This window comes from Peromyscus eremicus, chromosome 12, assembly GCF_949786415.1.
Source record: "Peromyscus eremicus chromosome 12, PerEre_H2_v1, whole genome shotgun sequence".
NCBI classification, from domain to species: domain Eukaryota; kingdom Metazoa; phylum Chordata; class Mammalia; order Rodentia; family Cricetidae; genus Peromyscus; species Peromyscus eremicus.
Window position 1 is genome coordinate 63,960,447 of NC_081428.1, and position 14,578 is coordinate 63,975,024.

Genomic DNA, 14,578 nt, shown 5'->3' on the forward strand with positions numbered 1-14,578 from the left:
TGGTGCAGAGCAATCCTTACCATTTCAGTCTCTGTGAGCCCATGTAGCCCTGCTTAGTTGATTTGGTGAGCCATGTTGTCCTGGTGTCCTCCTCCCACAATTTTTCCTTCCCCTTTTACTTGGGGTTCACCCATCCCTGAGGGGAGGGACCTTCAGTTTAGACTCACTCTCTGTATAATGTCTGGCTGTGGGTCTCTGCACCCACTCCCATCTGCTGCCAGAGGAAGCCTCTCTGGAGACTGGACAAACTATGAGTATAGCAGAATATCATTCAGGGATCATTTAATTTCATTGGTCATGTTTGGTCCTACTGTAGGTTCCTGGGCTATCCGGTCTCCAGTTTCTGGCCATCCAAGTAGTGTTGGGCATGGGCTCCTTTCTTGTGGCATGGGCCTCAATTTGGACCAGTCATTGGTTGGCCGGCCACTCCTACATATTTTGTGCAACAACTGCCCCAGCACATCTTGCATGTAGGACAGATTGTAGGTGGGGAGTTTTGTGGCTGGATTGGTGTCCAGGTTTCTCTTTCTGTAGCCTACAGAGTACCTTCTCATGCCAAAGAGGCTAGGACATAAGGATGAAGGCTCTAAACCTGCACCAGCTCAACCTCTCTATGTTCAGTGATCTGAATAGAAGTTGTCCTCAGCAAAGGGGCCCTGTTATCAGTTTTGAAAGGGCAACCTGCTGTCCTAGCATCAGCCTGGGTGTTTAGGGGTCTCCATAGGATCTCCTTGGCCAACAACTCAACCGAATGTAACCCAGTCTTGCCTGCCTACCGAACATAGCCAATTCACACTTCATATCCTCCATTATTAGGAGTCCTCACTGGGGTCACTCTGACAGATTCTAGGAACTTTCCACTGCACCAGGTTTCCACACCACCTCTCAAATGCTTTCCAATTCCAGCTGTCTCTCCTCGAACTCTCTTCCTCCGCCCCATCTCCCCTCCCTACCTGATCACTCTGGCTCCCAGCTCCCACCTTCCCTTCTGCCCGTAAAATCTGCTCTATTTCTCCCTCCCAGGGAGATTCATGCTCCCCCCCCCCCCCCCCCATAGCCTTCTTTACCTAACCTCTCTGGGCCTGTGGATTATAGCTTGATTATCATTTACTTAACAGCTGATATCCACTTACAAGTGAATACACACCATATTTATCTTTCTGGGTCTGGGTTACCTCACTCAGGATTTTTTTTTTTTTTCCTAGTTCCATCAATTTATGTGCAAATTTCATGATGTCATTTTGTTTTAAGCCTCTGAGTAATACTCCATTGTCTTTATGTACCCCATTTTCTTTTATCTATTCAGTTGAGGGACATCTAGGTTGTTTCCAGTTTCTGGCTATTATGAATAAAGCCATAATGAGCATAGTTGATTAAGTCTCTTTGTAGTATGATGGAGCATACTTTGGGTATATGCTAAAGAGTAGTATATACAGTTTCAACTCAGTCCCTATCAAAATGCCAACAATTCTTTACAAACCCTGAAAGATTAATTCTTAACTTCATATGAAAAACAAAAACCCAGGATATCTAAAACAGTTGGCTGAACAAAAAGGAATTGCTTGAGATATCACTGTCCCTGATGTCAAGTTGTACTACAGAGCTAAAGTAATAAAAATTGTGTGGGATTGGCATAAAAACAGACATCTCCTGATCAGTGGAATTGAACCAAAGACCTAGACAGTCATAAGTCCACATACCTATAGACACCTTTTTGATAAAGAAGCCAGAAACACAGGCTGTAATAAAGAAAGCATCTTCAACAAATGGTACTGGTCAAACTGGATGTCTATGTGTAAAAGAATGCAAGTGGATTTGTATTTATCTCCCTGCACAAATCTCAAGTCCAAGTGGATCTCAATATAAAACCAGATATACTGAACCTGATAGAAGAGAAAGCGGGAAACAGCACTGGATGAATTGTCACAGGAGACAACTTGCTAAACATAACACCGATAGTGCAGGAACTACGATCACCAAAATAAATGGGACCTCATGAAACTGAAAAGTTTCTGTAAGGCAAAGGCACTGTCAGTTGGACAAAGAGACAGCTTATGGAATGGGATTTTTTTTTTTTAACCAACTCTACATCTGATAGATGTTTAATACCCAAAATATATAAAGAACTCAAGAAATTAGATATTATAAAACCAAATAATCCAGTTAAAAAGTGGGGTGCAGATCTAAACAGAATTCTCAATAGAGTAATTTCAAATGGCTGAGAAACACTTAAAGAAATGTTCAACATCCTTAGCCATCAGGGAAATGCAAATCAAACCTACTTTGAGATTCTGTCTCACAGATGTCAGATTGGCTAAAATCAGTAACATAATTGACAGCTCATGCTGGCGAGGATATGGAGCAAGGGGAACACTTCTCTGTTGCTGTTGGGAGTGTAAATTTGTATAGTCACTATGGAACTCAGTATGGCGCTTCCTCAAAAAATTGTGAATCAGTCTACTCTAATTATTGTATTTCTTTCTTTTCTCCCCTACGCCTTGGTTTTGTGCTCCCCCCCCATTTTTTTTTTTATGGTAAAGTAGCTTTTCAATAATCAACTGGAAAAATATTCTGAGTAACAAACATCATCAGTTCTAATGGAGCATGCTCACTTCCATATACTCTTTAGTCCTCGTTATCATTGTTTTTATTTATTTATTTATTTATTTATTTATTTATTTATCTCTATCTATCTATCTATCTATCTATCTATCTATCTATCTATCTATCTATCTATCTATCTATTGGTTTTTCGAGACAGGGTTTCTCTGTGTAGCTTTGTGCCTTTCCTGGAACTCACTTGGTAGCCCAGGCCGGCCTCGAACTCACAGAGATCCGCCTGGCTCTGCCTCCCGAGTGCTGGGATTAAAGGCGTGCGCCACCACCGCCCGGCTGTTATATTTTTATTTTAGGTACTTCAGTGTGTGCCTTCATGTGTGTGTGTGTGTGCACCATGAATGTGCCTGGTGTCCATGGAGTGGGAAGAAGGTATTGGATCTCCTGGAACTGGAATTAATGGATGATGTGATTATTGAAAAGCTGGGAACTGAACTCGGCTCCTTTGCAAGAGCAGCAAGTGCTCTTTAACCACTGAGCCATCTCTCTAGTCTTTAGAGGACAACCTGACTTAATACTGCTAAAGCTGGATTTGCCTGACTTATGTTCTTTAAACTCAGGCTATGGTTTTTTAATAGAATTATTTATTATGTATACAGTGTTCTGCCTGCATGCCAGAAGAGGGCACCAAATCTCATTATAGATGGTTGTGAGCCACCATGTGGTTGCTGGGAATTGAACTCAGGACCTCTGGAAGAGCAGCCAGTGTTCTTAACCTCTGAGCCATCTCTCCAGCCCTAGGCTATGGATTTTTGAAGGGATATTACAAGGCTGATGTTGTGTCCTTGTAGATTCATCGTGTGCGGAGACACAATGTTAGTTTTACTAGTGTTGGTGATACTAACATCAAGGTAAATAATTATTATGGTGTGTGACCTGTTAAATTAATAGGAATTCACAAGTCTGTCCATACTGGAAATAAATAAGTACTTGGGAAGTAAGTGAAAACTGTTGTTTTAAGGAACTTGCTAATTAATATTATATTAATTAATAATACATTTGACCAAGAAGAAATCCAGGGCTTCTTTACATTTTAGGAAGATAATTCTTTGTGGAGAGCTGTCTTGTGCACTGTCAGATACACAGCTATACCATTGGTTACTGCATATCGTCAATGCTGCCAAAATTCCAACTGCTAGAAGTAGAGCCCTTGTCAAATCTTTTCTGGGGTGCTAAAATTACCCCTGGTGAGAATTATGGAGTTAAAAATGCTTAATAGATGATAAAACTAGTTAATGGATAAACAAAATTCTGATAGTGTCAGTGTAACTTTTGACATTAATTATCAAAAGATAAACAGGAACTTTATAGAGGAAAACTTAGTAGATCCCACATGTTATCACTTGTACTAATTCTACTTTGTTACTATTCTGTTCATATTGCTTCAGACGTTACTAGTAATTTCTTTAAAGGGAAAGCAATTGACTGGGTTTCTATCTCCATGTTTTTTTACGCTATGCTATGGCATACATGGTATGAAATGGTTTTTTGCACTTATGATCCTCCTGCCTCAGCCTCCCCAGTGCTGGATTACAAGGGTGCCCCATCACATGTTGGTTTACAGTTACTATTATTTTTACTGGTACTAATGTTTCCCATGAATTTCAACAAAAAGGTGAAACTTACTGGAAGCATTTTTGAAATAATAAATTTTTTCTCTTACAGATTATTTAAATGTGTATGACATCTGGCTTGAGTGTTTACAAACTTTTCTTATTAAATACTTAATGGACAAAACCAGAATTTTAAAAGTTTTATTTGCAGTCAATTTTATTATTTCTTTCTTAGTGGGAAATGTAGACAACAGCTTTTTGTTCTTTCCTTTCAAATACAGTGAGTTTAAATCCCGCGTGGAAGGAGCTTGTGGCACAGAGACCACCTTCAGGCCTTATATCCGGGGCACTCCTCTTCTCTGTCTTGTCTCAGATCGTCATCTGCGTTGGATTTCAGTCGCTGGGCTTTTTCTGGGTCAAGCAGTATAAAGTGTGTGATCCGTACTCAGAGTGAGTTGGTCAATCCATCATAAAAATTTGTAGGATGAATGTAAAAAGATGAGCCTTGAAATGTGTATAGAACTTGCCTGCAGCTTGCTTTAAACACCTAATAAATTTTTCCTTTTTGTCATGGTAACTTCTGTCTTTAGGAGAGTGTCTCAGTTTTCTATTAGTCAGTACCACAGACCAAGTTATTAAGAAAAGAGACTTATCTCCTGGCTGAGAAATAACATAGGCTGACTTTTTTGGTGGAGGTGTCCCTAGGCAGTACCAGACAGCACACAATGAGAGACCTATTTAAACTGGGTTTTATAACAGACCTTTTCTGATCTGCCCCATTCACCTGTGAATTGCATAAATGGATTAATCCACTCATTGGGGCAAAACCCTAATCACTCAGTCTCTTTTAATATCTCAGTGGGGATTAAATCTGAGCATAAACTTTACAGGGGACAGTTCTAAGACTGTAGTAGAAGGGTTACAGGCAAAGTTCTTCTCATTACCTGGATGTGACCTTAGATCAATTGATCAGTTTGCCTTATCTGTAAAATGAGAAAATTGGTATCAATGTCCAAGAGGTATAGTGTCATACTTCCAGCTTTTCTACCCCAAGTTGAAGAAACACTGTATTTATTTATTTTTAAATTTCTGAAAAGAATATTATGTGTTTTGTTTTTTGGGTTTTTGTTTTGTTTTGTTTTTTGGTTATTTTTCAAGACAGGGTTTCTTGTGTAGCTTTGCACCTTTCCTGGAGCTTGCTCTGTAGACCAGGCTGGCCTCGAACTCACAGAGATCCACCTGGCTCTTCCTCCCGAATGCTGGAATTAAAGGCGTGCGCTGCCGCCGCTGCTGCCGCCACCACCACCACCACCACCTTGGCAGTATTATGTGTTTATTTGTGAAGTACTTTTACTGTTAAAAAACTGTGATGACTCAATTAAATGTGAATAATTTTGTCAACTCTTTAGTTATGAATATTTTACTTTATTGAGATTATCATTGAAATTTTTAGAAAATTTAAAAATATTACTGTTTTGTATGTATATAGGCATTGCCCATGAAAAGGAATGGGCAAAATTTGTCTTGAATCTTTCCAGAGTCCATTTACACAGAGGCTTAACATTTATCAGTGTTCATTGCTGTAACATTACTAATTGTGTATGTCTAACAACAGTAAGCTGTAACTAAAATCATTGGTTGTTATCTTGGTGCCAGTGCTCGGCCAGACATTAGCACAAGTCTTCCTACTTAGTACTTATGGCATAACCCCCAGAGAAGTGCGAATCCCAGGTGAACAAGTGGTATCAGTTTGTTCAGTAGATACTATATCCCCCGTTATCATGGGTTGATGCTAAAAGTGGGAGCACTAAAGGCAGACCTGTGGCCTGTTTACATTCACTGTGCTAAAATTTCAAAAATTAAAAAAATTACTTGATTATAATTTTAGTTGACTGGAATTATCTAGCTAAAGGGGAAAGAAAAGAAGAAACAACTTTTCTGCCTGCCCTCTGTGTTGCTGCTGTTGTGTCTTTTGCTATAAATAGCATTGTTCTTTTTTGTTTTGTGATTTAAGGCATCTGTATAACACTGGCCTCTTGGGGAGATGCTGCTGCATTTTTAATAGACTCTTTGTGTGTTCCAGTGTTTGTAATACAACAAGAAGTGCGTGTTGGAACTCGTCACATTTGTTCAATGGAACTGAACTCGATACATGTAAAATACAAAATTATGAAAATACCACAGTGTTTTTTATCTCCAGTTTTCAGTACCTCACAGTGGCGGTTGCCTTTTCAAAAGGAAAACCATTCAGGCAGCCTTGCTACAAGAATTGTAAGTATTACATCATGATTCTACTTAGCTACATAGTCAGACCCTGTCTCAAAAGTAAATACATAAAAACATAAAAGCATAAAGGAATAAAATCAGTAAAGACTTAACTGGTAACTTCTTCACAGATAGACAAGATTTTAGTGCTTTGAATATTTACTGTCCTCTCTTCACTTTCATGAGCATTCCTATGCCTAAGTTTAAAAATGAAAATGACAACTGGTTTGCATAGCCTCTTACTTGGCCCTTTCCTTTCTGTGAGTGAGTCCAGAGAATTCGAATTGGAATCAGGAGCCTATAGGAGGCTCTCAGGGAGACAGTGGGTATGTTTTCCTTTTGGCTATTTGACACAATACCAGCTGCTTTTTTCTCTACTTAAACTGTTGTGGTCAGTGTCTCTGGAATTCCTAATGTTTAGTTACTTTTGCTTCCTACCACAAAAGTGGCCAATGGCATAGAGGTCTGTGTGTGTTTATAGATGATAACATAAATGACAAAAATTAGACCTTATAGACAAAACTTGGTGTTACATGTTAGTTGCTAGCTTTTAAAAATTGAAAACGGGACCAGTGAGGTGGCTTAGCAGGTAAAGGCTCTTGTCCTGCCTGAAAAGCTTGACCTAAGTTCAGTCCTTGGAACCTACATAAAAGTGTAAGGAGAGACTCATTTGCATGGAGATGTTCTGTGACTTCCACATATGTGCCATGGCACATATGTCAATTCACATATACAGTAACAATTTTTAAAATTGCAAACATTAGTTGATGTGGCTTTTGCTATCATGGAGCAAATGGCAGATATTCTTATGGCCATGAAAAGATGTCATTGTTCCAATTCAAATGTTGGGTCTAGATTTTAGACATCACAGAAGTAATAATCTTTAGACCCTTGTTCTCATTCTAAAGTTGAACATTTCCACATTCACTATCCAAGTTTGGCCTCATGTGTTTGAACAGGTAACGCTGAAATTTTGTTTTTTCTTATTACTCATGTTACTGTGTATAATAACTGTCCTGAGATCCACTAGAACGATGCTGTGGTGCTTAAAATAGGACCTTTAGTTTATATGTAACTTTAATTTGTAAAACTAAAGTTAATGTACTAAAAGGTGAACCTTTGGGGTAGGGGAGGGTTTTAGAGGAAGGGAGTGGAGGTAATATTAAGGGCTTAAACCTAAGGACTCTCACCACAAGTTAGGTAGGTACTGTACCATTGAATTATAGCCCCAGTCAACTCTCTTTTCACTCACTCCATCCATCCATCCGTCCGTCCGTCCGTCCTGGTAAGGTCTTGTGCAGCTCAGGCTGCATAACCGAGGTTATCCTGAGCTTCTGATCTCTTCCTCCACTTGCGTGCTAGGATTGCAGGTGTTTCCACCACACCCAGTTCATGTAGCGTCAGGGGTCCTACCCTGGGTGGAATATATGCAAGGAAAGCGTTCTTCAACTCAGCCCCAGCCCCAGCCCCAGCCCCAGCCCCAGCCCCAGCCCCAGCCCCAGCCCTCCCTTTTTTATTTTAGGTTTTTGAATGAACATTGTATGTGGTTTTCTCTTTTTAGTTATAAAGAGAACTGGTCCTCGGGTTGTTTTCCCTTAGGAAAATTAGCTGTATTGATCTAAGGAAATATATTCTACCCTATCTGTAGTTAGATTGTTGAGAAAGAGATAGATAGACAGACAGACTGATTGATTGATTGATTGATTGAATTACTCCAAGCAGGGAGTTGTAGCCAGGGCTAAACAGAGAAACCCTGTCTTGAAACCACCCCCACCCCCCAAAAAAATCTATTACATGATTTGGAAAACTTCAAATTTATCTTGTTTAGCTTCCAATTGATGTCAATAAATGATAACCACTTTATTGTTGACAATGACACTGACTTCTTTTAAATGTTCTGAAATAGTTTAGCAGGAATATAATCATAAAACTACTTTATGCAATAGAGTGTATAGCGGAACCAACATAGTTAGTTGTCCATGTACATTCTGCTAGTTTTCTCACTCCTTGTTTTCCTGTCAGTGATGTACATTGCCATTGGAATTCTGGGAATAGTTCTTTGCTAGGACCATTCAGTTGTTCTCTAGATCTAATCAATGTAATGTATTATATTTATTTTGAGTTTTTGTTTGTTGCTGTAATTAATATCAGTCTCAGGTGTCAGAGGCACCCTCTCCTGATTGGTACATCCCCACTGGTACATTTCTGGTTTATTTTCATTTTAAAATGAAACCTACTTTCAGTCTAGCTACACATTTTTAAACTTAGCAGTTACATGTGCACTACTGTGTTTGGCCACGCTTCCATTTCAAGTACCATAATGATGGACACTTGAAGTCCTAACTGTCATTTCTCACTAGATTGAGCTGCTTAGTTTGAGGCAGGGTCTTAACGTAGCTGAGGGGGCATTGAACGTGTGACCTTCCACCTCCCAGGTTGTGGTATTGGAGGTGTGAGCCACCTTCCTGGCAGTTTCAGCTTCTGTTAGAGTGTTGCTTGACCCTTGTAGTTTTTTTGTTGGTAAAATCTATCCTCTGTCTTTGTCTGAGAAGATGTTAGTACTGAACTGTCGGCATCTCCAGTTGAGAGGCTGCCTGTGTTTTTCATGTTTAGTTGTCATGCCGTAATTGGTGGGAAGAGTCAGATAACTTAGCCCTACAAAATAAGGTTGTCTTTAGAGACAGGTAACTGAGTGAAATAAAAGAGAGAGGAAGCTAAGTCAGAAGATGGCGGTTACTGTGGGGAAGGAGACAGGGCTAAGAGACATTAAGAGAAGAGTGTACTATGGACAAACCATAGGCCAATGTGTTTGCTCTCTGTGTTATTTGGAGTTATCTAGAGGGAATAGGCAGGAAATCCTTTTTTATCAAAAAGATTTGTGTTACAGTAAGCTGGGATATGATTAATGGGCTTTACATATTTTTCCTTTGGAAAACACTGAGACAGTGTGTTGCTGTCCAATCTAGGCTAGCCTCAAGCTTTTTGGCCTTGAACTGGTGATCTTCCTGTCCCAGTCCCCCAAATCTTGGGATTGTAGACATGTACCGCCAAACTAACTTTCTAAAAGGATCTGTAGCCTAGGCTGTCATTATGTGGAAGTTCAAGGCCATCCTTGAATTTTTGAACCTCCCACCTCACCTCCTGAGTATTGGAATTACAGGAATGTTCCACCATGGCCTGCTCTTTATTTTACATTTTTGAGTATTTAAAAGTATCCACTTAAAAAAGGCGGTGGTGGCTCACGCCTTTAATCCCAGCACTCGGGAGGCAGAGGCAGGCGGATCTTTGTGAGTTCGAGGCCAGGAAAGGCGCAAATCTACACAGAGAAACTCTGTCTCGAAAAACCAAAAAAAAAAAAAAAAACTTTTGTTATAACAATATAGCCCCATTTTCGGCAGAATGATTTGACTTTTGACTCAGTTTCTAACTTAACCCCGTGGCCCCGCCCTGCAGTCGCCAGCAGCTTGTGATGCTCTGGCACTTGCTCTGGTGAAGAGGGTTTGCACTCTAACAGGATTGCTGAGTGCTCACTGCCCCTCCTAAGAGGACCCAGAAGCTGAGAGGAACCTCCTAACATTCCTGCCTCTCTCACCTCAGTACTCGATTTTCCAGTCTTGTTGAAGTCTTCAGTGATTTTCAAAAAAATGTTTGTGTGCTTATTACATAAAATAAAGCCATGCGACATCTACCTTTTTTGAATAGTACTTAAGACTTATTTTTATTTATAAGTGTTTCTGTCTCTGTGTCCATGTTAATTGTATGCAATGCTCACGGAGGCCAGAAAAGGGCATTAGAGTCTCTGGAGCTGGAGTTAGATGCAGTTGTGAGCTACTGGATGAGGGTGTTGGGAGCAGAACATGTATCTTGTCGAGGAGCAGCAAGTGCTCAACTGCTGAGCATCTCCCAGCCTGTAGGAGCTTTTTAATCTCCAGGCTAGTGAAAATAATCGTTTTTCCTCCCCTGGAAATCGGGCAGATTTTTAGAAGTCAGACCTGGGGTGGCTCAGCAACTTTTGAAAAACATGTTTAGGTAAATATAACAACTTTCTTAACTAAGGAATATATTAGGAACAATTATTAAATGTCGTAAGATTTGAAAGGTTTCTGATGGGTTATGTCTTTATTGAATTGAAACTTCAATCATCAGTTCATTCTGATTCACTCTTCTGAGATAGATCTCATCTTGCAGGTCAGGCTGACCTTAGACTCATCTTCTCCCTCTGCTTTCCAGGCCTGTGTCATCATACCTGCCTGGGACTATTTCCTTTAGGTTTTTTCTTTTTCTCCCCATTTGATCTGTTTGTGGTTGTGTAGTTCCAACCAGCACTTTGTTTAACTGCCGTAATAGTTTCAGATAACTAATATGTATTAATTTAGTTGTACTTGTGCAGGGGAATCACTTGATAAGGGTCTCACTATATTTTCTGGCCAGGAACTCAGATATGTCTGTGTCTGGAATGCTGAGATGAAAGCATGTGCTACCATTATCTGACATACATTTAAGGTTGACGCCAATAGACTTTAGATGTCTCTAATGAATCTTTTGTGGGGTTGCAGAATGTCTTACACTATAGGAAATAACAACATGCTTTTTCTATTTCATCAACACGTAGAGGTGTTTCAACCAAATCTTGACGTAATTATATGCTTCTTGGTGTTTGGCACCTTTTCATTTAAAGAAAATGCCTAATTTAATTGTTTACTTTCTTTTCCAGATTTTTTTGTTATATCTGTGATTATTTTGTATGTTTTCATATTATTCATCATGTTGCATCCAGTTGCCTCTGTTGACCAGGTTCTTGAGGTAAGGCTTAGCATTTCATTTATTACTTGTGTCATGGCTGATAGGAACTGGGGTAACAGTAATAAGACATTAATGGAAAGTGACATTGTAGTATTATGTGGAATGTAAACAGCTAAATAATACTTCTGATGTTTGATACTGAAGATTAAACTTCCTCCATTTATTTTTCCCAGTATTGCTTCTTTCCCTTTGTCTAAGATATAGTTGTAGTTACTAAAAGATGCTCTAAAAGAAATAACATAATTAAAATAGATTTTATTGATTATACCTGATTAGTTCATTGGCACATCTTTTTCCATGTGTCTTCAGTGGTACCTCTGTCATCTCTCAGTTCCCCACGCATAAAGTTTGTGAGTTTCATCCTGTTAGGAGCTTTGTTTGTTTGTTTGGTTGGTTGGCTGGTTGATTATTCAAGACAAGGTTTCTCTGTAGCTTTGGAGCCTGCCCTGGAACTCAGTCTTAGTGTTTTATATATATAAATAAAAAAAAAAAATACTTATTTTTATTTTGTGTGTGTGAGTGGTTTGCCTGCATGTATGTAGGTGCACTAAATGTATGTAGTGCCCACAGGGACCAGAAGAGGGAGCCAGATCCGCTAAAACTGGAGTTAGAGACAGTTTTGAGCTGTTGTGTGGGTGCTGGAACTGAAGCTGGGTCCTTTGCAAGAACAGCAAATGCCCTTAACCATTGAGCCATCTCTCCAGTCCCTGTGTGCATATTTTAAACTAGCTTACAAAGAGGTTTCCCTAAATTTTTCCTTAGCTCACCCCTACTCCCTCTTCCTCCCCATCACCTTAAACCCTGCTTAACTACTAATGTTCTTTCCCTCTACTTATTTTTTTTTCCAGAGCTGAGGACCAAACCCAGGGCCTTGCGCTTGCTAAATCTCCAACCCCTCCCTCTACTTTTATATTACGTGTGTGCCACTGTCCCTCCCCCTGCCCCCTCCCCCTTAAGGCTTTCTTTTCTCTCCTATATGTCCTCTCTAGCTTCCTGACTCCATCTAAAAGTTTGAAGTTGGGATCAGTATATGGGAGAGAATGTGAAGTATTTGTCTTTCTGGGCCTAGGTTACTGCACTTAGCCTAGTTTCTAGTTCCATCCATCTTCTGCAGATTACATACTTTTACTTTTCTTTACAGCTGACTACATTCCATTGTTAGTGTGTGGCATTTTCTTTATCCGTTCATCACTCGATGAGCATCTAGACTGACTCCATTTCCTAGCTGTTGTAACTAGAACAGTGGTGAGTGTGGCTGTGTAAATATCACTGTAGTAGGAGATAAAAAAAATCATTGGCGGTCTCCAGGAGTGGTATTGCTGGGATCATGGTAATTCAGTTGTTTTTTGTTTTTTCGAGATAGGGTTTCTCTGTATAGTTTTGGTGCCTGTCCTGGATCTCGCTGTATAGACCAGGCTGGCCTCGAACTCACAGAGATCTGCCTGGCTCTGCCTCCCGAGTGCTGGGATTAAAGGCGTGCGCCCCCATCACCAGGTGGTAATTCAGTTTTTTAAGCTTCTTAGAAACCACTGGTTTCCATGGCGGCTGTGCCAATTCACACTCCCACCAACAGTGGATTAAGGGTTCTTTCCTCACATTTTCACCAGCATTTGGTAACGTTTGTTTTCTTGATGCCAGCCATTCTGACTAGGTGAAATGGAATCTCAAAGCAGTTTGGGTTTGTTTTCACAGTGGTGTTGAATACTTTTAAATGTTTATTTGCCTTTTTTGTCGGGGGGACTCACTGCTCAGTACCCGACTCTCTTGTTTGGGGTGGTGCTGTTTTCTTACTGTTTAGTTTCTTGAATTCTTTGTATATTCTATATACTAATCCTCTGTTGGATGTATAACTGGCAAAGTTTTTTTTTTTTTTTTTTTTTAAACCCATAGGCTGCCTCTTCAGTGGGTTGACAGGGTTTTGTTGGTGGTGGTTTTGCTGTATGGAAGCTTTTTAATTTCATGCAATCCTATTTGCTATTGATCTTACTTCCTGCCTGAGTGGTCAGAGTCCTATTCACAAATTCCTTCCCTGTGCCAATATCTTAATGTGTACTCTACCTTTTTCTTGAAGCAGTTTCAGAGTTTCAGCTCTTGTGCTGAGGTTCTTTATCCATTTGGAGTTGAGATAAGGAACTAGTTTCAGTCTGCATTTTGGTCTTCAGTTTTCCCATCATATTTTGTTGAAAATGCTATCTTTTCTCCAATGTGTGCTTTTGGCATCTTTGTTGAAAATGGAGTTGCTATAGTTGTGTAGACTCTGACGAATCCTCTCTCTCTTCTAGTCTATTGATCTCCGTGTCTGAGGTGGTGGTGGTGTTTGCCAGTACCATGCTGCTTTTGTTACTGTGGCTCTTCAGCATAACTTGATATCAATTATGGTTATACCTCCAGCAGTGTTATTTTTGCTCAAGATTACTTTGATCAAGTAGAGTCTTATTCTTCCTTGTGGGAGGTCTCTGCCAACATCAGAGCCAGCAGAGTGCTAATCCGTGTTAGGCAAGAAGGAAGTCTGGCTCAGTACTACTCAGTAGCCAGTGTTGCTTCAAACTTTGAGAGGCTGACACCAGGCAGTTTGTTTCAGGCATATTTAAGCACAGCATAATTTTGGGGAAAGTTCCCTTGCGATAATTAACTCAATCCCATGTGTACAATAAAACTTAAGACATGATTACATCAAAACTCTTTATAAAGTACAAGTGGCATTTTCCGTAAAGCTAGGTTCTGTAGATTGATTAACTGGGAAAAACTGGCTCAAGAGATAAATGTAAGAGTCTGGGGGAGTCAGGTGTGGCCTGGCCATATGGTTGGTGCAGAGGTCACCAGGCTACTAGCCACATCCAGCCCTGTATGTTTAACATTCTTTTCCCCCTAGTGCTTAACTTCGTGTCTCCTACACTTCTTTATGAGTTTTCTTAATGTTGATCTATTTTATAGAAAGTCCCATGGACTCCTGAAAATAATGGATTTGCAATGTTTGGATGGAATGTTCTGTGGGTGTCTCTTAAAGGCCATTTATCTATGATATCGTCTAATTATCTTTATTTTTTTGTCAAGAAGATCTGCCAATTGAGAGAGTCAGGTGTTTGAAGTTACCCACTACTATTGCTTTAGGGTTGATCTGTGGCTTCACTTCTAATAGTATTTGTTTTCTGAAAGTAGTGCAGCTGTCTTTGGGACACAAACATTTACAGTTTTAATGTCCTCTTGATGTGCGAAATGACTGTCTTTCATTACTTGTTTTGACTTTCAGTCTCTTGTCAGATAGTAAACCACCTGCTTGTTTGTTAGGTCCATTTGCTTGCAGTACCTTTTACCCAGCCTTTCACCCTAAGGTGGTATGT

General features: G+C 39.9%; 1 protein-coding gene across 1 annotated transcript in view; it reads left to right on the forward strand.

Annotated features, from left to right (window-relative positions):
* The window catches only part of Atp13a3 (ATPase 13A3), an 87,755-nt gene that overhangs the window by 58,999 nt on the left and 14,178 nt on the right, over nt 1–14,578 (forward strand). The window contains exons 28-30 of the mRNA XM_059276847.1: nt 4,451–4,619; nt 6,253–6,440; nt 11,149–11,237. Coding sequence (XP_059132830.1) covers nt 4,451–4,619; nt 6,253–6,440; nt 11,149–11,237 — 446 coding nt within the window. The remainder of the gene's footprint in view (nt 1–4,450; nt 4,620–6,252; nt 6,441–11,148; nt 11,238–14,578) is intronic.